The following is a 20,252-nucleotide window of genomic DNA, read 5'->3' on the forward strand; positions in this document are numbered from 1 at the left end:
ATTTAAAAAAAATTTTTGAAGTATTTTTAAGGAGACCAGATTTTCTCCAGGCTGTTGTTAGATCCATTTGCTAGGCCTCATTTTCTGGCCCAAAGCCATCTATTGCAAAATATAAATCTTAACTTTATGAGCTCATTCTGCTCTCCCATTCTGAAGCTTTGTAGTCAGTTGTAAGCCTCACTTCTCTTATGTAAAAAAGGCAGATTATGAACAACTCATTTTGTGAAATTCTACAAAAAGCAATGAACTCTTGAAGACTTTTGATATAAAGGATTAAGCTCATTCATTTCCAAGTTCCCATGTTTACAAGTGTTCCTTTTCTTGGTGCTTTGTAGCTGCCCAGAATGTGGAGTAAAATATTAAAAATAAAACAATTTCTGGGAAAAGATGGTTATTGTGCAATATGGAAAAAAATATAATAAGGAGAGAGTTCAAGATGGTGATAAAGGAAGATCCTGAACTCACCTTTTGCTGTGGACACAGTCTATAACTACACAAGGAAAAATTTTCTCTTAAACAACTCTAAAGGCTGTCTGAGTGAAGACTACACACTGAGCAAACAAGAGGACCACATTCATGGAAGCGAGTTGGAGAGGCTGGGACACAATCTTGCCATAAACCGTGCCCCCACCCTCAGCATGGCAGTCTTCAACCAGGAGAAAACTCAAAGCTTGAAGTTCTTCCCTTAGGAGTGAAGGGTATGCACCCCACATTGAACACCTTAACTTTTAAAACCCACAACTGAGAGATAAAGCCCCCCAAACCAATGGGGCTCCTGTTCCAAGACCCACAAGACTGAAGCAATCTAAAAAACAGTTTTGAATGGGCCCATGTGCTCAGACTCACTGTTCCTGGGCCCAGTGCAGACACAGCAGATCATGCCAGTCACAGAGGCTCACCAGCTTATGTTAAAATGTCGGCCTGGGAGCAGGCATCCAACTGAGCACACACATCTCGGAGTCTGCTGGAACACACTCCAGGGACAGAGGGTCGGTGCCATCCTTACATGCTCCCTTTGCCAGACTTCAGAGCACCATTATCTCCTGAACAGGTGCTGGTACATGTGTCTAGTGCCCCTATTTTTGTGGCTGCCACCCAGGGGACACCTCTTGGCTGCCTAACTCTGGAAGCCAGAGAAACTTGCATTCCTGGTCCCAACAGTTCAGTTCAGTCACTCAGTCATGTCTGACTCTTTGTGACCCCATGGACTGCAGCACGTCAGGCTTCCCTGTCCTTCACCAACTCCTGGAGACTGCTCAAACTCATTCCAGTTTAGTTGGTGATGCCATCCGACCATCTCACCCTCTGCCGTCCCCTTCTCCTCCTGCCTTCGATCTTTTCCAGCATCAGGGTCTTTTCCAATGAGTCAGTTCTTTGCATCAAGTAGCCAAAGTATTGGAGCTTCAGCTTTAGCATCAGTCCTTCCAGTGAATATTCAGAGTTTATTTCCTTTAGGATTGACTGGTTGGATCTCCTTGCAGTCCAAGGGACTCTCAAGAGTCTTCTCCAACACCACAGTTCAAAAGCATCAGTTCTTTGGTGCTTAGCCTTCTTTATGGTCCAGGTCTCAGATCCATACATGGTTACTGGAAAAACCATAGCTTTGACTAGATGGACCTTTGTCAGCAAAGTAATGTCTCTGCTTTTTAATATGTTGTCGAGGTTGGTCATAGCTTTTTTTCCAAGGAGCCTACGGGACTATAGTAATCAGCCTGACCCAGAAAGGAGCTCATACTCCTGTCTGGTGTCCTGATTTTTATGACTGTTGCCAGGGAACACTTTTAATGTGTGTGTAGACACACACACATGTATATAAAATAACATACATTATTACATGTCTATATATAATATGTAGAATACAAGGAATATATACAGAATATATATTCTATATCTATATATATATTCTCATATATGTATAATACTCCCTCTAAAAGCAATAGAATGCAAATTCTTCTGAACTGCACATGAAACACTTTAAAGGACAGATCATCTGTTAAGCTACAAAAAGTCTTAATACATTTTACAAATTGAAATCATGTCTAGTATCTTTCCTAACCACAGTGGTATAAAACTAGAAATTAATTACATGAAGAAAGCTGGAAAATTCACTTATATGTGCGGATTAAGCAGCATGCTTCTGAACAGCAACAGGTTAAAGAAGAAATCAAAAAAGAAATTTAAAAATACCTTGAGACAAATTAAAATGGGAATATAAGATATCAAAATCTGTGGGACAGAGTAAAAGCAGTTCTGAGAGGGAAGTTCATAGTAATAAATGCCAACCTCAAGAAACATGAAAGACTCGAACAACCTGCCGTTATACCTCAAGGAACTAGGAACAGCACAAAGCCCAAAGGTGGTAGAAGGAAGGGAAAAACAATTAGAGCAAAAATAAATGAAATAGAGACTAAGAAAGTGATAGAGAAGATCCATGAAACTAAGAGCTGATTCCTTGAAAAGATAAAATCAATAAACCTTTAGGCAGACTCACCAAGAAAAGAAGAGAGAAGACTCAGAATCAGAAATAGAAGAGATTACAACTGACCACAAAAATACAAGGATCATAAGAGATTAATATGAACAGTTATAGAGCAACAAATTGGACAATTTAAAGGAATGAATAAATTTCTAGAAACATACATCCTACTAAGATTGAATTATGATTAAGCAGAAAATCTGAACAGAGTGGAAAACAGTATAGAAATCCTGCAAAAAATTAAAAATAGAACTATCAAGTGATCCAGCAATTCCACTTCTGGGTATTTATCCAAAGAAAGCCAAAACATTAATTTGAAAAGATATATACAGTCCTATATTCATTGCAGCATTATTGATAGTACATAAGATATGGAAATAACCTAAGAGCTAAAAGATATAGATAAAAAATACACAGTTGACCCTTGAAACAACACAAAAGTTAGCGGTCCCCCTCACCTTGGCCCATACCCCCACACAGTCCAAAATTCTCCTATAACTGTAGAGTTGCCCCTCCATATCCACGGTTCTGCATCTGAGGTTTCAACTAAGAGTGGATCAGGTAGTACATATTTATTGAAAAATTCTGTGTGTAGGTGAACCTACTCACTTCAAACCCATATTGTTCAAAGGTCAACTGTATATACAATAAGTGAAGTTGCTCAGTTGTGTCTGACTCTTTGCGACCGCATGGACTGGAGCCTACCAGGTTCCTCTGTCCATAGGATTTTCCAGGCCACAGTACTGGAGTGGGTTGCCATTTCCTTCTCCAGGGGATCTTCCTGACCCAGGAATTGAACCCAGGTCTTCCACCTTGCAGGCAGACGCTTTACCATCTGATCCTCCAGGGAAATTTCGTATACACAATAAGGCCCCTACTGCCATCAAGTTGAGTGTCTACCCATATCCTTTTCTGCTTTGCCTACTCTGACCCTTAAATGATCTTCCGATCATGAGATGCTATGCTGGAAGGCCTCAGTGACCATTTATGGCACTGCTTAATTTATAAGGAGGAAACTAAAACTCAGAAGTTAAGATCATTCTCCTAAAGTCATACGGTCAGTAAATGACAGACCTCAACCTAGCACCAGGCCACTTGACTCTGAGACTGTAACACTATTATTACTATTACTATCATTATCTTGTTATTATTTATAGAAGCATCTTGGTTTTTAATTATATGAACTGTGGCAAGAACTCTGCTGAATACATACCCATTTCATCATGACAGTGATCCTGTGAGGGAGATGGTCTTGTTTGCACTTCTGAAGATGAGGAACCTGAGGCTCAGACAGGTTAAGTGATGGGTCTAAGACTACACACCTGTTAAGCAGCAGAGCTGGGGTTTGAAATCAGGATTGTCTGGTGTTTGGGTGTGGTGCTCACAGTATGGTCACCAGCATTGCTTTGGAGCTTGTTGGAAAGGCAGTCTCAGGCCCCACCGCAAACCTACTGAAGTGCAATCTGTTCCCCAGGTTATTAGTGTGCACAGCTTTAGCTTCTCCCAGGGCCTGGCTGGGCCCATGCATGATGCCTTCTCATTCTGTCTAAACTCCCTAACCTGAGCATCTGGTAGCTGCCTATGGAGTCCTCCTTGGGTATAACTCTCACTTCTGCAGGCTCAGCTCCCTTGCACCTGGAATCCACATTCTGTTCCCTCTCTCCCTGTTCCTTTCCTCCTGCTCACCTTCCCCCTGAAGTTGGGAACTCAGGGGGTGCTTTTCTGACTCAGGCTCTCTGCTGGCATCCCCTGTCACTGCCTTGGCAGCTAACCCCAGGACCCACTGGCTGCACTGGATGTCCTAGAATTCTGGGAACATGAGCGCAGCTGCAGGAGAGTATAGAAAAGAAACTTCAGTTTGAAGCCAAATATCCACATAAAGTCAAGTTCTGGTTCTGTTATAAAAGCTGTGTTGCCTCTCATGAATCTCTCTTGGAGACTCAAGTTCCTCCTATATAAAGTAGGGATAATTTTAATATCCTTTGGGTTACTGTGGAAATGAAAACAAAGTAATGAGCAGTGCATATTAGGGCATGCTTAGATAGTGCATGCATGCCCAGTCGTGTCCAACTCTTTGCGATCCTATGGGCTGTAGCCTGTCAGGCTCCTCTGTCCATGGAGTTTTCCAGGCAAGGATATTGGAGTGGGTTGCCATTTTCTCCTCCAGGGGACCTTCTTGACCTAGGGACTGAACCCTCATCTCAGGTCTCCTGCATTGGCAGGTGGATTCTTTACCACTGAGCCACCTGGGAAGGCCATGCTTAGATATGCACGTGCTATTTCCAGAGACAGGAAATTCGGAGTTTCTCTAACTTCTCCTTGAGCCTCCTCCACTAAAGTAACTCTCTGTTGACAGGATGTTAGTGACCAGAATAGCATGGATTATCCCCAGCTCTACAAACCTGGGCAGCTGAATCTACTTTTTAACAAGCATGAATTTTTCATCTGTATGGCACATGGCGTCTATACATCATTAGCCCTTTTCTTCATCCCTTATGGGGCCTTTCACAACATGGCTGGAGAAGATGGACGGCACACTGCAGACTACCAGTCTTTTGCAGTGACCACGGCCACGTCTCTGGTCATTGTGGTCAGCGTGCAGGTAACCCTACTGGCGAAAATATCTTAACTGGGTGGCTTTACATCTTGCAAAATTCTGCTTCATTTGTTGACAGTAGTCTTAGTAGGGTCCTCAACCATTTTGGCACCAGGGACTGGTTTCATGGAGGACAGTTTTTCCATGGGCCAGGGTGGTGGGGGGATGGTTTCAGAAATGCATTATATTTATAGTGCATTTATTTCTAGTATTATTACAACAGCCGCAGATCATCAGACATTAGATCCTGCAGGCTGGGGACCCCTGTAATACTGGGGTTTTCTTTTTAACTACACATTCTGAGATGAAACAGGAAGTTTTAACATAAATCCCCAGATGTAGGAGATTAGCATTTTGTGTCTATAACCTCCGTATTAGTAGAAACCTTAAAATGAACTGGGCACTTCTTGGGACTGAACACTGTATGTAAAGAGAACTGATATACTAATTCTTCCTTGTGTTTCCTTCTTGGGAGAAAAAGTTTCTAATGATAATAGAAACTTTCCCATGATTTCTGTAAAAGTAACTTCTAGGTTTTTTTAATTTATTTCACTCAAAGGATAATTACTTTACAACATAGTGATGGTTTTTGCCATATATCAACATGAATCAGTCATAGGTATACATATGTCTCCCCCATCCTGAACTGCATCCCACCTCCCTCCCCACCCCACCCCTTTAGGTTGTCCCAGAGCACCGGCTTTGCGTGCCCTGCTTTATGCATCTAGTTTTATAGTGAGATATAATGTTTATTTGGTAGTACATTTCTGTATTCAAGAGGTTGAATGTTAGGTGTGTGGCACATTTGAATCTCAAGTTCATATAAGCTTTTCTGGTAGGAATAATTTTTTTAAAATTTATTTTATTGAATTAAAATATTGTACTAATTTCTACTATATAGCAAAGTGATTCAGTTTTATATATATTCTTTTTCATATTCTTTTCCATTATGGTTTATCACAGGATACTGAATATATTACACCTCCTCCAGTAGGACCTTATTGTTTATCTATTCTGTATATTGTAGTTTGCATCTGATAATCCCAAATCCTAATCTGTCCCTCTCCTAAACCCCCTCCACCTTGGCAACCCCAAGTCTGATCTCTATGTCTGTGAGTCTCTTTCTGTTTCATAAATTACTTCATTTGTATTATATTTGTTTTCCACATGTAAGTGATATCGTATGATATTTGCTTTTCTCTGGCTTGCTTCACTTAGTATGATCTCTAGGTCCATCCATGTTGCTGCAGACGGCATTACTTCATTCTGTTCATGGCTGAGCAGTCTTCCAGTGTGCTGTCTGCATGTGTGTGTGCGTGCCACATCTTTATTCATTTATCTGTCAGTGAACACTCAGGTTGCTTCCATGTCTTGATTATTGTAAACGGTGCTGCTATGAACATTGAGGAACCTGTATCTTTTTGAATTATACTTTTGTCCAGATACATGCTCAGGAGTGGGAGTGCTGAATCACATGGCAACTTTTAGTTTTCTGAGGAACCTCCATATTGTTTTACATAATGGCTGCACCGATTTACATTCCCATCTGGTAGGAATGATTTTTGATGATCCATTGATCATCACTGGACATCTTGAGTTTGTTTTTATTTCTTTTTTAATGAAAATGGTGGACAATACTATTAGTTATTGAGTTAGAGTTCACAAAAGCTTTCTAATCCATTAAAATCTGTACCTCTGGGTGGATACAACAAGCAGTGTGACCTCTGTTCTTTGCCTTTATGTGCGTTTTAAGGGGGAAAGTATCAATCAAGGGCTTAATTTTTACAGAGTTTGAATTGTCTTCGGTCGAAGGAAATGGCAACCCACTCCAGTGTTCTTGCCTGGAGAATCCCAGGGACGGGGGAGCCTGGTGGGCCGCCATCTATGGGGTCGCACAGAGTCGGACACGACTGAAACGACGCAGCAACAGCAGCAAGTTCTTTTTCTATCCTATAAATAATCTCTCTTACAAATCTTAGCTACTTATATCAACAAAAGATCTCGTTAAACCCCAGACTTTCTCTTCATGACTCAATATTTATTAGACTGAATGAGTCAAATGTAAGCATACTGCTTTTAAATGACATCTCTGCCATTCCTTGGTCCATCTAAGTGAGTATCAGTAAGTTCAAACCAAAGCCATCTAACACTTGACATCTTGGGAGTTCAAAATTCAGAGTCAGATAACATCCAAAATCAGACCCAGATTTCTCCACTCAGAGGAGTTCTGTTTGTCTGTTTTACAACTACATAAAGCATATTGATGCTTTATGAACCCTCCATGGCTAGGTCCCCTGTGTTCAATTCTATAGCAGAGGCAGAAACAATAGAGTGAATTGGAAGTATCTGACATAGCTAAGGTATCCATCATGAAATCATGGCTTCAATCAGAAACTGCTGTCTTTAGTACACAGAGTAAATTTCAGGAATTTTGTGAATAAGCTCATTTTGAGAGTGGCATTAACATGTTTTCCTCTCTAAGCATGAGTAATTTCTGCAGGAGTACATAGATGTTGTACGTTTGAATTCAAATCTTTATCTTCACAGTTAAATCATGTATTGGATGAGCATAAGATTCTTGAATCAGAGTGTTTTAGGAGTTCTGTAAATGATTTTCCACTACATCTCTGTTTCAGTGTAACAGCTTGCTAATAGGTTGAGTCTCTTTCCTTTGTAAATAGTATCTTTTCTGTCTAGAAGCTATGTTTTTTATCCTTGGACTTCACAAATGTTACCAGAATGTAACTTCATTCATTGATTTGCCTATAATTTAGAGTACCCTCTCAATCTGAAAATCTTTGCTGCTATCACAGAGCAGGGTTCGTCATTTCTTTGATTGCTACTTTTTCTCTTTCTAGGATGCCATTATTTGAATGTTGGGCCCATGGATTGGACATCTACGGATTTACCATCCATGTCTCATATCGTTTTTGCACATGGTTTCCATTTCTTAAGAGTTTTTGCCCTTTTATGAGATGTTTCCATTTGTTTTTACAGAATATTCAGTTCTAATCAGTAACTCTTATTTGGTTTCTCTATTGAATTTTTAAATTCAGAAATGACACTTTTTTCTTCCAGAATTTTTTTCTATTATCTAATTGCTTCTCCTTAAGAGTTCTCATTACTTTTTAAAATTAATAGTGCTTGTCTGTGTTTTTCAGTGTAGGGACTACCTCCCCCCCCCCCGCCCCCGCCCCCGCCAAGTCGAGTCATCTTAAATTGGTTGTGATTTTTCCTTGCCTACTCATACCTGCACAGGTCAAACTATTGGTGTCTTTTAATGGTGATGAACTGACAGATGGCGAAAGTTAGAGCTAGAGATTTTGGTCAGCTGTCTTGAGGAATGAGTAGGGAGACCAGCAAGTCTTTCTTTGCTGAGGTATGGAAGGCAAGGCTCTCTGTTCTCAAGCCTCTTGAGGAAAGAAAAGGCTGTCCCTTTGGCACCCCTGCAGTTTCATCAAGGCTGCTAACATTCTTTTTATGGGGCATCACTTTAAAGGACAGTAACTTCGTGTGGGAAGGGGAAGTATGCCTCTAAATGCATAAGAGCCTATTTACTGTGTAGGTGGAGCCCCGCTGGGCAGGCAGGAAATCTGTGGTCTTTCTGAGACTCTGCTAGAAATCTAAACTTTCATTTGGACCATTTGGAGGAACCTCTGAGATGCAAATAAAGATGCTAGAACCTACTTTAAAAAATTATTTAGAAAAACTGGAATAAAACTGCTTTACAATGTTGTATTACTTTCTGCTGTACAATAATGTGAATCAGCTCTGTGTATACATATTCCCTCCCTCATGAGCCTCCCTCTCACCCTGCAAGGTCATCACAGAGCACCGAGCTGACTGAGCTCCCCGTGCTATACGGCAGGTCCCCACTAGCTACCTGTTTTATCCATGGTGCAGTGTTAATACATAGCAATGTTACTCTGCATTCACCCCACCCTCTCCTCCCCCTGCATCCACGTGTCCATTCTGTCTGCATCTCTGTCCCTGTCCTGCAAGTAGGTTCATCAGTACCATTTTTCTAGATTCCACGTATATAAGTTAATATATGGTCTTTGTTTTTCTGACTCACTTCACTCTGTATGGCAGACTCTAGGTACATCCACATCACTACAAATGACCCAGTTTCACAGAACCTACGTTTTTTGCCTCTGAGGACTGAAGTGTTCATATTCACTAGTGGCTTCCTTAGTTTCCCCATATCAGATTACTCTTTTTCAGCTGTGCTGCCCTAACAAGTTATTGGATGGGAGAAGGGCTTGTGAACATGCTCCCAGATCACCATGAAGCCCAACTTCTGATGCCAAAAGTGGATTAAGGATTTTAGTTATTATTTGAATAATTTAACAGAAATGGTAATCAAAACGAATTAGAATATTGATATAAAACAGACTATACCTGTGTCAAAATGGTCAAATGAAAATCTATGTACAGATCTTAAAATGTTGCACTTTCTCACTATGAAAAAGTTCTCCAACAGACAAATTTAGAGAGCAATTTGGAAAGTAGCATTGAAATTAGAAGCCACTCTGCTTTATTTCTCATTTAAAAGTTTAACATTTTATTTCCTGATTTTCACTCAATATTGTTAGATATAATGGCTGGCAGATACAAATCCTAAGGTCAGTTGTCTACCAGAAATGTCACATCAGTCCCCTGTGTTGTGCAGAAAGTGGTAGAGCCTGTGGTTGGCTGGTAACTAGACAGGTACAATTGTCTTTTCACAAAAGTGTCCTGAGGAGACATTACTCAGTAAAATGATGCTCTTTTCATCCTTAACAGTCTCCCCTTTGCATTTGACTTTATTTACAGATAGCCTTGGATACCAGCTATTGGACTGTCATTAACCACGTTTTCATCTGGGGCAGCATAGCTACTTATTTCTCCATTTTATTTACAATGCACAGTAATGGCATCTTTGGCATCTTCCCAAACCAGTTTCCATTTGTTGGTAAGTGAGTCATATTATTTGCTGGGGCCTCATGATAAGATGTCATTTGTCTTTGTAATGTATCTTCATTTTGGTGGGACTAGGAATGACCAGTAATTCTGTCTCTAGGGATTGACTGAACCAGACAGCTGGAGGCTTACAGTTTCCTAACAGTGCAGATGCAATAGACTGTCCCTTTTCAAATAAGAGGCATAGCACATATATATCAGAGCTGCCTGAAAACCATGTAGTTCAGGTATATGATAGAAGGAAGAGAAGGAAATGCCAGGCTCTCCCTTTTATGCCACATTATAACCAGCATTTATGCCAAAGTTCACCTGTGGAACTTATTTTCATTTAGAAAAGAAGTGTCTAATTTGTGTGTGTAAGTGGGCTTCCCCGGTGGTTCAGAGGGCAAAGCATCTGCCTGTGATGCAGGAGACCCAGGTTCGATCCCTGGGTGGGGAAGATCGCCTGGAGAAGGGAATGGCTACCCACTCCAGTATTCTTGCCTAGAGAATTCCATGGACAGAGGAGCCTGGTGGGTTACAGAGCTGGACAGACTGAGCAAGTAACACTTTCTTCACTACTAGTGCCACCTGGGAAGCCCAGTGTATAATTTAGTCTTTTAAAAATTGCTGGACAGTAGGCTGTAAGTGGCACAAAGTATAGGCTCTGTTGCCAGACAGCCAGTGTTCTCTGCCACTTATAAGATGTGTGACCTTAGGCAAGTTTCTTTTCCTTTTTATACCTTAATGTCTTCAATTCTAAACTTGGGGATATTAATAGTTCCTACTTTTATAGGGAATTTGTGAGGGTTAAGTGAGATAATGCATATAAAATGCTTAGCATGCAGCTTGGTACATAGTACTTTATCAATAAATGTTAACCAGGATAATGATGATTAAAGAAAATGTGACTTGATTACTTGTTGGGGACATTGCAAGCGATTTGAACAGCAGGTAGGTAGCAAAAAACCTCCTAAAATCCCTTGATTCCCTGATATTTTGAGTCCACCAAGAGTATACGTCTGGTCTACCTTGGGAGTATACTGTCATTGCCCCCCATATTTCAAAATGATTCCCAGCAAAGGCTACTGAGCTTTACACAGTGGGGCTATTAATAGACTTTTTAAAGAAGTTTTAAAATCTCTAGCGTGTATGAAATAAGCTGGTAACAGAGATGTTTCTGAGTTCATCCTGGAAATGTGGAAAAGAGAGGCACAGTGACAACCTTCTTGAGTTTGATTAGGTAAGGCTGAGATCTGCATCCATTAGTTGGGAAACAGTCTAGAAAAACAATTATTAGAAGACTGATTCATAGAGAAAGCAAAATAAGAGCAACTATCAGGTTATACATTTGAGATTAATTCCATTACATTAATTCCATTGAGATTGTAATTCCATTTAACTGCATATATACATTTAAGAGTATTATATTCAATTTTTTGTTTGCTTTGTGTACCTGGAAATATTTAAATTGCACCACTTTTACTTAATATAAACTGTTAATCCTTTGTCCACCAAAAGGTTCCAACCATGTAGAAACATGGTTGTGAATAAGCATACTGGGGAGTGGGGAGAGACATTTAAGTTTTTCCTTTTCTTTTCTCTTTGGTGCCAAATCTGAAAGTTCAGTGTGTTGACCAGAAGACTTCCAGTCCTAAGAGAGCATTCACACATGCATAATGAGACTGGAATGCTTCAACTGGAGAAAGTAGTCTGTGTGGTGACCACTCTCTCCAGCTAAGCACATGCCATTCCAGGAATTAATTACTGAGTTCCAATGAGACTTTTCAAAAGTTAGATCAACACCGGGGTTTAAGAAATTTTTTTTTTCTTAGTAGCCAGCAGCAAATAGGAGTGTGGTTTTAAAGTGATGGTTTTTTTTTCTAGCCATGGCTGCAGGTACTGAGCTTCAAGATGCTCAGAGACATTTAATTTATGGAGTTGTTCGTTTCTGCCCAGGCAGTTGGAATCGAGCAGTCTTTGATAGGCAGTGTCTATCCTACAAAGGAAATACAGACATTCCAATAAGTAGCCAAGCCCTCACACCTAAAACCCATTCAAACAGTGGTAATGCTGTAGGATTGGGAGGAATAATTGGAGGTATCATGTCCCTAGAAAACCAACAAAAGGAACAAAAGCTCATTTTGGAAATATAAGTACAGTTGACATCTTCTGTATAATTTGTCTGTCTGCCTCACTAACCCCTATTGCTTTGTTTAGACAAACAGCCCAGGATACGAGGTGTGAGTATAAAATAAGAACATTGGCTCCAGGCTTGGGAAGGACTTTCACTATTCTCTAGAGCTAGTATATTGAATGACTGCACCAGTGGTTTCCCAGTGTGGAGAATGCTGTTTTCACAAACCCATGAGCATCTCTGCTCACCTTGGGACCTTGAGGACTTCCTATCCGTGGGAACATAAGAGAGATCAGCATGTCCGCTCGAGGCTGTTGCCTGGATTTAAAAGGTTGATCCTGTCATAGAAAGAGCTTACTTTTTATGACATAGCCAGTGGAAAAGACCATCATTTGCGATTGTACCTGCATCTAGAACATCTACTGTGTCATTTGATATGATAGTTTTGTTTAAGGGTAAATGTGACTTTAATGACTGCTTTGTGGTTGAGGCATCCTGAAACTGGATGAGGGAATGCTGCTCTTTGGTGAAGGTGGACTGAACCTGGATCAGACAGTGCCTGTCTCTGGCTATCAGTCTCCTCGTGATCAAGCCATGAAGCAGTTCCCAAGGGTGGTCTCACCATTGTTCTTAGCACCACTGAACATCCTGTATGCTGGGGGAGAATACCCAGTGTTCTCTCTAGGAAATCCAAACAACAATCAATTCAGTAATTCAGTCCGATTTATAACCACAGTGTTTATTTGTCTTTAATAATAGGAAATGCACGACATTCCTTGACCCAGAAGTGCATCTGGCTTGTTATTCTCTTAACAACAGTGGCTTCAGTTATGCCTGTGGTGGCATTCAGATTTTTGAAGGTGGATTTATTCCCAACTCTGAGTGATCAGGTATGTTGCAGCACTGATGGATACTTGAGGGGTTGATTCTTTGCTCTTGGAATCATGTCCTCTGCCTGACAAGAAGCCCAGGGAAGAGCTAATGAAGTTCTCATCAGCAAACACCGACAGGTAGGTGCACAGCATCACGTTGCTGTGGCTGGAACTGCCCACATCTGAATGTACTAGCACTGGGAGTGTCTACACTAAGTGTGGGTGAGGAGTCATAAATGACAAGTTAAGCTGTGTATTCTTTTATATTGGCACATAGTTGATTACAGGGTAGTTTCAGGTATACAGCAAGGTGATTCAGTTATATACATGCATCTATTCTGTTTCAAATTCATTTCCCATTTAGGTTACTTCAGAATATTGAGAAGCATTCCCTGTGCTACACAAGTCCTTGTTGGTTATCTATTTTAAATATAGCAGTGTATACATGTCCATTCCAAACTCCCAGTCTATCCTTCCCTTCCATTCTTCCGCCCAACCCCTAACTTAACCCAAACCCCAAGCATAGACTTCCCTTTCTGAAGCACCTACAGCATCCACAATAAAGCAAACTGCACACTTAACGATCCAATACAATAAACAATTCAAACATTGATATAGATTCATGCACCAAATAACAGGAATAGGAAGTCAACATCACATTTAAAACACTTTGTACCACTAACATATTCCTCTACACCACAAATCCACATCATCACAGTTAAAACAATGAATAGATTATTAATTTAAAAAAAGCACTCTAATAGCAGTAATTTTGATAAGTATAAAGACATAGTTATAGCTGTGGTGCTAGTGGTAAAGAACCTGCCTGCCAGTGCCAGTGCAGGAGATGTAAGTGACTTGGGTGCAGTCCCTGGGTGGGGGAGATCCTCTGGAGAAGGAAATGGCAGCCCACTTCAGTATTCTTGCCTGAGAACATCCCATGGACCAAAGAGCCTGGCAGGCTGCAATCATGGGGTTGCAAAGAGTTGGACATGACTGAAACAATTTAGCATGCACGTAAATGTAAAGCATAACTTCAGCTAGTTATCAAATATACAAATTTATAATACAAAATATTAGTACACAAAATCTTCTTAGTTTTATAAACTACCAATGAATAACCTCCAAAGGAATTTAAGGAGAGTTCCATTTTAAACAATGTCAACATAATTAGAGAATGAACTTAAAGCTATTGTTAAATATTCCAAGTCTGTGAGTCTGTTTGTAAATAAGTTCATTTGCATCATTTTTTAAGATTCTTCATATAGTGATATCATATTTGTCTTTCTCTAACTTCACTTAGTATGATAATCTCTAGATTCCATCCATGTTGCTGCAAATGGCATTATTTAATTTTTTTTAATGACTAATATTTCATTGTATAAATATACCATATTTTCTCTATCCATTCATCTGTTGATGGATATTTAGGTTGCTTCCATGTCTTAGCTACTATAAATAGCAGTACAATGAACACTGGGATGCATGAACATTTCAAATATGGTTTTCTCTAGATATAGGCCCAGGGAGTGGAATTGCAAGATCATACAGCAGCTCTATTTTTAGTTTCTTAAGGAATCTCCATACATTCTCCATGGTGGCTGTCTCACTGCTTGTGAATGACATGATACCATACACAGAAAATCCTAAAGATGCTACCAGAGAAGTAGTAAAGCTCATCACTGAATTTGGTAAAGTTGCAAGATACAAAATTCATACACAGAAATCTGTGTATAAATAACAACACTAACAAAAGATAATAAAGAGAAATTAAAGAAACGATCCATTTACTATTACATCAAAAAGAACAAAATACCTAGGAATCAGCCTACCTCATAAGGCAAAAGAACTGTACTCTGAAAACTATAAGATGCTGATGAAAGAAACCAAAGATGACAAGTTCAGATGGAAATAGAGACCATGTTCTTGGATCGAAAGAATCAATATTATCAAAATGACTACTACTCAAGGCAATTACAGATGCAATACAATCTTTATCAAATTGCCAATGGTATTTTTCACAGAACTAGAACAACAACAACAAAATGTTAAAATGTTTATGAAGACACAACCAACCTTGAATAGCCAAAGCAGTCTTCAGAAAGAAAAATGGAGGAATCAAGCTCCCTGACTTCAGACTACATTATAAAGTACAATGTAGTGCTTTATAATGGGCACAAAAACAAAAATAGAGCTCAACTGAACAGGATAGAAAGCCCACAAGTAAACTTAAATACCTACGGTCAAATTTGTAGCAAAGGATGCAAGAATGTACAATGGAAGAAAGACAATCTCTTCAATAAATGGTGCTGGGAAAACTGGACAGCTACATGTAAAAAAAAAAATAGAACATTCTTTAACACCATACACAAAAATAAAATGGATTAAAGATCCAAATGTAAGACCAGATATTATACAATTCTTAGAGGAAAACATAGGCAGAATGTTTTGCCTTTGACATAAGTTGCAGCAATATCTTTTTTTGGTTTGTCTCCTAGAGTAATGGGAATAAAACAAAAATAAACAAATGGGATCTAATTTTGGCACAGCAAAGGAAACTGTAAACAAAATGAAGAGACAACCCACAGAATGGGAGAAAAGAATTGCAAATGATGCTACTGATAAGGGATTAGTCTCCAAAATTTACAAATAGCTCATGGGACTCAATATAAAAAAAAAAAAAACCCACCCAAAAACTGGGCAGAAGACCTAAATAAACATTTCTCCAAAGAAGGCATACAGATGGCCAAAAGGCACATGAAAATATGCTCAACCTCACTCAGTATTAGGGAAATGCAAATCAAAACTACAACAAAGTATCATTTCACTCCAGTCAGTAGGACCATTGTCAAAAAGTCTACAAACAATAAATGCTGGAGAGGGTGTGGAGAAAAGGGAACCCTCATGCACTATTAGTAGGAATGTAAATTGGTGCAGCCACTATGGAGAAGAGCATGGCAGTTCCTTAAGAAACTAAACATAGAGCAACCATGTAACCCCTGGCAGCATTTTGGACATTTGCTCCCAAGGCAAAGGGAAGATTGATGGAAATTTACTGACATGGGAAAGTAAAGAGTAGTAAAAGAGAGACAAATATGGTATGAGGTGAAGGGGCTCTAAATATCTGCAGAAATGTATTAATAGTAACATTATTAAACACAAGGGGGAAGTGATGTTCATAATAGCTGGGTTGAAAAGTACAGGTAGAAGAAAAAACAGAAAGAATAGATTCTAGAAATACCTAAGCCAAGGGATTAACAGAACATATTTCAGTATTTCATGGAAAGAGGAGTATAAGCAACACAGTGTCGTTAGATCTGGACCCAGAGAGGAAGAGAAAAGGAGAAAGAGGGGACACATATTTGTAGCCACGTCATGAGAAGGGGGAAATACTGATGAGATGAGTGACCAGGCTGATGATGTTGAGAAGAACTGAGGTAGAAATTCCCTTATCATGAAATCCTTCCTGGTCTGGGGCCAAAGTGCCAAGAGATTCCTTCTGAAATAACTCACTCATTCCCCTCGGCCCTGTGAGCTCATTCTGATATAAATCCAGACAATGATGGATGAGCTGAAGGAAGATGATGCTCATTCCTTTCTATGTTTATGCACACCATGATTTTCTGCTTGATGGCTTTCTCTTGACATGAAAGTCAGAATCTAAGCCATCAGTCAACTCATCTAGAGAACACGGTGCTAAGCATCAAACCTTGGATCTTTTCTCTCCTCAGCATTACAGGGAAATGAGATGCTACAAACCCACTCAAACAATGTTGAGCTCTTCAAAAGGTCACCAAAAAACCCACAAGAAATCAAAACCATGACAAATCTCATGGTACTTGGACCTGTCACAAGAGTTTGAAATTTATGACTCTCATTTTCTAAATTTTCTTAGTCCATCACCACTGACTTTTTGGAGCCAGAGAACCTCTAAAAGAGAAAGTAAAGGCTTACTTGGGGGAAATGGGACTGTAAATTGTTATACTGAGTTTGGGTGGTGCAAGTTAGAAAATCATTATGTGCAAAATATGTTCCTGTTCATTTAAGATGGATGTATGAGATGGAGACAATTCTGAAATTTGTCTTAACACTTTTTGTTTGCTTAATAGTCTCTTGGTAGAAATAAACACTGACCAATATCCAGTTTTCCTGGCTTTTAGGTGAAAAACTTGCTTTTGCAGTGAAGTTGAGCACTTGGTTATTACTGATGTTGTGTTTACGGAAAAAGGCTTTTACCTCAGGAAGTGGCCCACTATGTGGAGTCTGTCATTTGGATGCTCCATCTCACCCTGGGTCTCCTTTGTCTCCAGATCCGCCAGTGGCAGAAGGCTCAAAAGAAGGCAAGGCCCCTGTGTACCCGAAAGCCTCAGACTCGGAGATCAAGCTCGCGAAGATCTGGATATGCTTTTGCTCACCAAGAGGGCTACGGCGAGCTTATCACATCTGGAAAAAACATGCGAGCTAAAAATCCACCCCCAATGTCAGGGTTGGAAAAGACGCTGTATAATAGCACTAGCTGGATTGAAAATTTATGTAAGAAAACCACAGACACAGTGAGCAGCTTTAGCCAGGATAAAACAGTGAAACTGTGAGTCAAGATGAATTTGAACCACACAGTTATCTTTTCACTTCGGCTGGAGCTGAAATCAGCTGGCTCCAGGGTTTGGGGTCAGGGGCTAGGCTGGAGTAGATGGCCTCACTTATCCTAAACCTGTGGCAAACAGCAGCCAGTGCCCATCGATCGAATAGAAATGCACTCTACTGACAACCAGGTCAGAGGGCACTGCCTAATTGATGAGTTGGTGGACAAAACTCTCAAAATACTAGCAAAGATTTTTATCAACCTAGATACCAATCAATCTGTACTTTAGAATCTCATTTATGGAGAAACACTTGTAAATCTGCATACACAGAGAATGGATCTTCAGCTGGATAAAAGGGTACATTCACAAGGTATATATCTCAGCTGTGAAAAGCATCCTTGTGACACATTAACACTTATATGTAAGGTCAGCTATTTCCAAGATACATGTTTAAGATTTTAGAGGTACACATTGTACATGAAGCTGCTTTCAGACTTACAGCAGCTTGTTACTCTCCAGTCTTGATCTCTACCTGTGTGTTCAGTCGGAACAACAGATCCCCTTCATGCCTAAAGAGAAGAGAAACATGCTGGTATTCCACATTTTTCTGCTAGTTTGGAGACAAAGTACACTGAGCATCTTTACAGTGGGTAGGCTGACAACTTGCTCAAATTTATTCAAGAAATTCTCAGGGACATGTTCATGAAATGTCAAAGAGAGACTCTAGATAGAAAGTATTCTAAGTACTTGTCAATGACTTTCTATAACAAACTCAGTAGTTATTTACTCTGTGTCATCCATAACTATTGATGGACTCAGCAAAGCACTGAAATTTCACTTTGATGATAGTATTTCATGTAATTAATGTATCTGCAAATACTTTTGATATTTCCAATTTTGAAAAGTTCAGATTTGAAACCAAACAAATAATCTCTTTAATTGCTATTTAAGTATGCAGGTTTAGGTTGTTCACCTGTCATACTTATAATTCTAACATATGTGTTGAGTTTCTGGAGATGTGCCAGCCCAAATTTCAGTCCACGTGTGAGTCACCAGTGCAGTATCTGTAAAAAGAATTCACGCATATTCATGTTCAAACTCCAGTTCTGTTACTTACCTTTGTAACCTCTGGCAGGTAATGTGCCGCCTCGGGGACTCAGTTTCTTCCTCTGTAAAATGAGGATATTCTACCTACCTCATGTGGTTGTTTGAGGATTGTCAAAGCACAAATTCTTAAATCATTAAAAACAATTCTCAGTGAATAGATGATTAGTTAAATGCCATTTAACTAATCATCAGAATAACAGAGTTTGAAAAGAACAAATGTGAAGAACTGGAACTTAAGTAATCAGTGGGAAAGGCCTTGGATGAAATGACACTGTAAGAGCCTTACTTTGGTTAGTATCCTAAAGGGAAATAACCTTGGAGGTATTTTTATATAACTTTAACCATGAAGGTAAATTTCTCTATAAGAAAACAAAAATCATCATGTTTTATCAATTTTGTACAAATCAGTTTCCAACTTTATAGAATATTTAATCTGGTCTTTATTGAATTATTTAAGTTATATTTCTGGAGAGTCAGATGGCCCTTGGGTGAGCTTGATGGATAACAGGCTAGCAAGATATTAATGGATCACACAATCTTTTTTTTTTTTGCTTTAATTTCCACGTCTGGGATAATGTTTCCTGAATGGGGTCAAATGAGATACGTATAGAAAAGCATAATGCAGTGCTTTAATCATAGTTAATGCTTATAGATTTACCGTTTTCTCCTACATGCCTGCGTAGATTTATCCAGATGTTAGTTTTTAGTGTCTAATTTGTCATTAGTTTCACTGTGTTTGCTTGCTTTTTGTAACATTTTTGAAAGATTTGAAAACTCTCAGTAAATATTTTGGCACTGTTGGTGTTTGATGTGTTGTTTCTTTATTGGAAACTCATTGGGAAAGTTTTTGTTACATTGATCAACTAATTGTTTTTTCTCTCTTAGGGAAAGTGTACTCATTCTTAGGATCAGAGTCAAGAACAAAATGAACCAGTTCAACCTATGTTTAAGGGATGGGAAAGATTAGGAATGGTACACGTTTGCAAATTCAGTTCAAATTAAATAAGGCTGTTTATAAACAGATAATGTGGATAGCTGTGAGAGAAGCACATTTATCAGTTTACTTTGGCCCTATGAGGTCCAAATAAACTCACACACCCATTCAAGGTCCTTGAAGTGCCAAGGATTATTTTGAACCTAAAGATAAAAAGGCCTGAAGGGTGTTGGTGATGCTTTGGGGAATAGTAAAATTTTAATTTTATGTAAACTATCAGATTGTTTGGAAAGAAAAGAAAATTAATTCTATATTCAGGACTAAAGTTGATAACTTGTGTTTTTAAAGTCTCTGTCCAAGTTTTGAGCTCTTATAGACAATTACAAATTGTGTTTTCCAAAGGAGAGCTCAAGATGGCAGAATGAGAGACTGTGGCATTCGCCTCCCCCTCCAGAGACATCAGAAATACATCTACATACAGAATAGTTCTCATGGAAAACCAGTTGGAAACTGACTGAAGAACTCCTATACAGCCAAAGCTGCAAGAAAAATCTCCACCTAACAAGGTAGGACAGAAGAAAAGCATAGCGTCAGGACCCCCACCCC

General features: G+C 39.4%; 1 protein-coding gene and 1 non-coding gene across 2 annotated transcripts in view; both read left to right on the forward strand.

The window, feature by feature from the left end:
• The window catches only part of ATP8B4 (ATPase phospholipid transporting 8B4 (putative)), a 284,625-nt gene extending 267,011 nt beyond the window's left edge, over positions 1–17,614 (forward strand). The window contains exons 27-30 of the mRNA XM_052647369.1: positions 4,833–5,078; positions 9,888–10,026; positions 12,910–13,040; positions 17,333–17,614. Coding sequence (XP_052503329.1) covers positions 4,833–5,078; positions 9,888–10,026; positions 12,910–13,040; positions 17,333–17,614 — 798 coding nt within the window. The remainder of the gene's footprint in view (positions 1–4,832; positions 5,079–9,887; positions 10,027–12,909; positions 13,041–17,332) is intronic.
• Positions 10,402–10,473, forward strand: TRNAH-GUG (transfer RNA histidin (anticodon GUG)). The gene has a single exon. It is a non-coding gene; the product is annotated as a tRNA-His (tRNA).
• Positions 17,615–20,252: the final 2,638 nt, after the last annotated feature.

This window comes from Budorcas taxicolor, chromosome 10, assembly GCF_023091745.1.
Source record: "Budorcas taxicolor isolate Tak-1 chromosome 10, Takin1.1, whole genome shotgun sequence".
Classification (NCBI taxonomy): Eukaryota; Metazoa; Chordata; class Mammalia; order Artiodactyla; family Bovidae; genus Budorcas; species Budorcas taxicolor.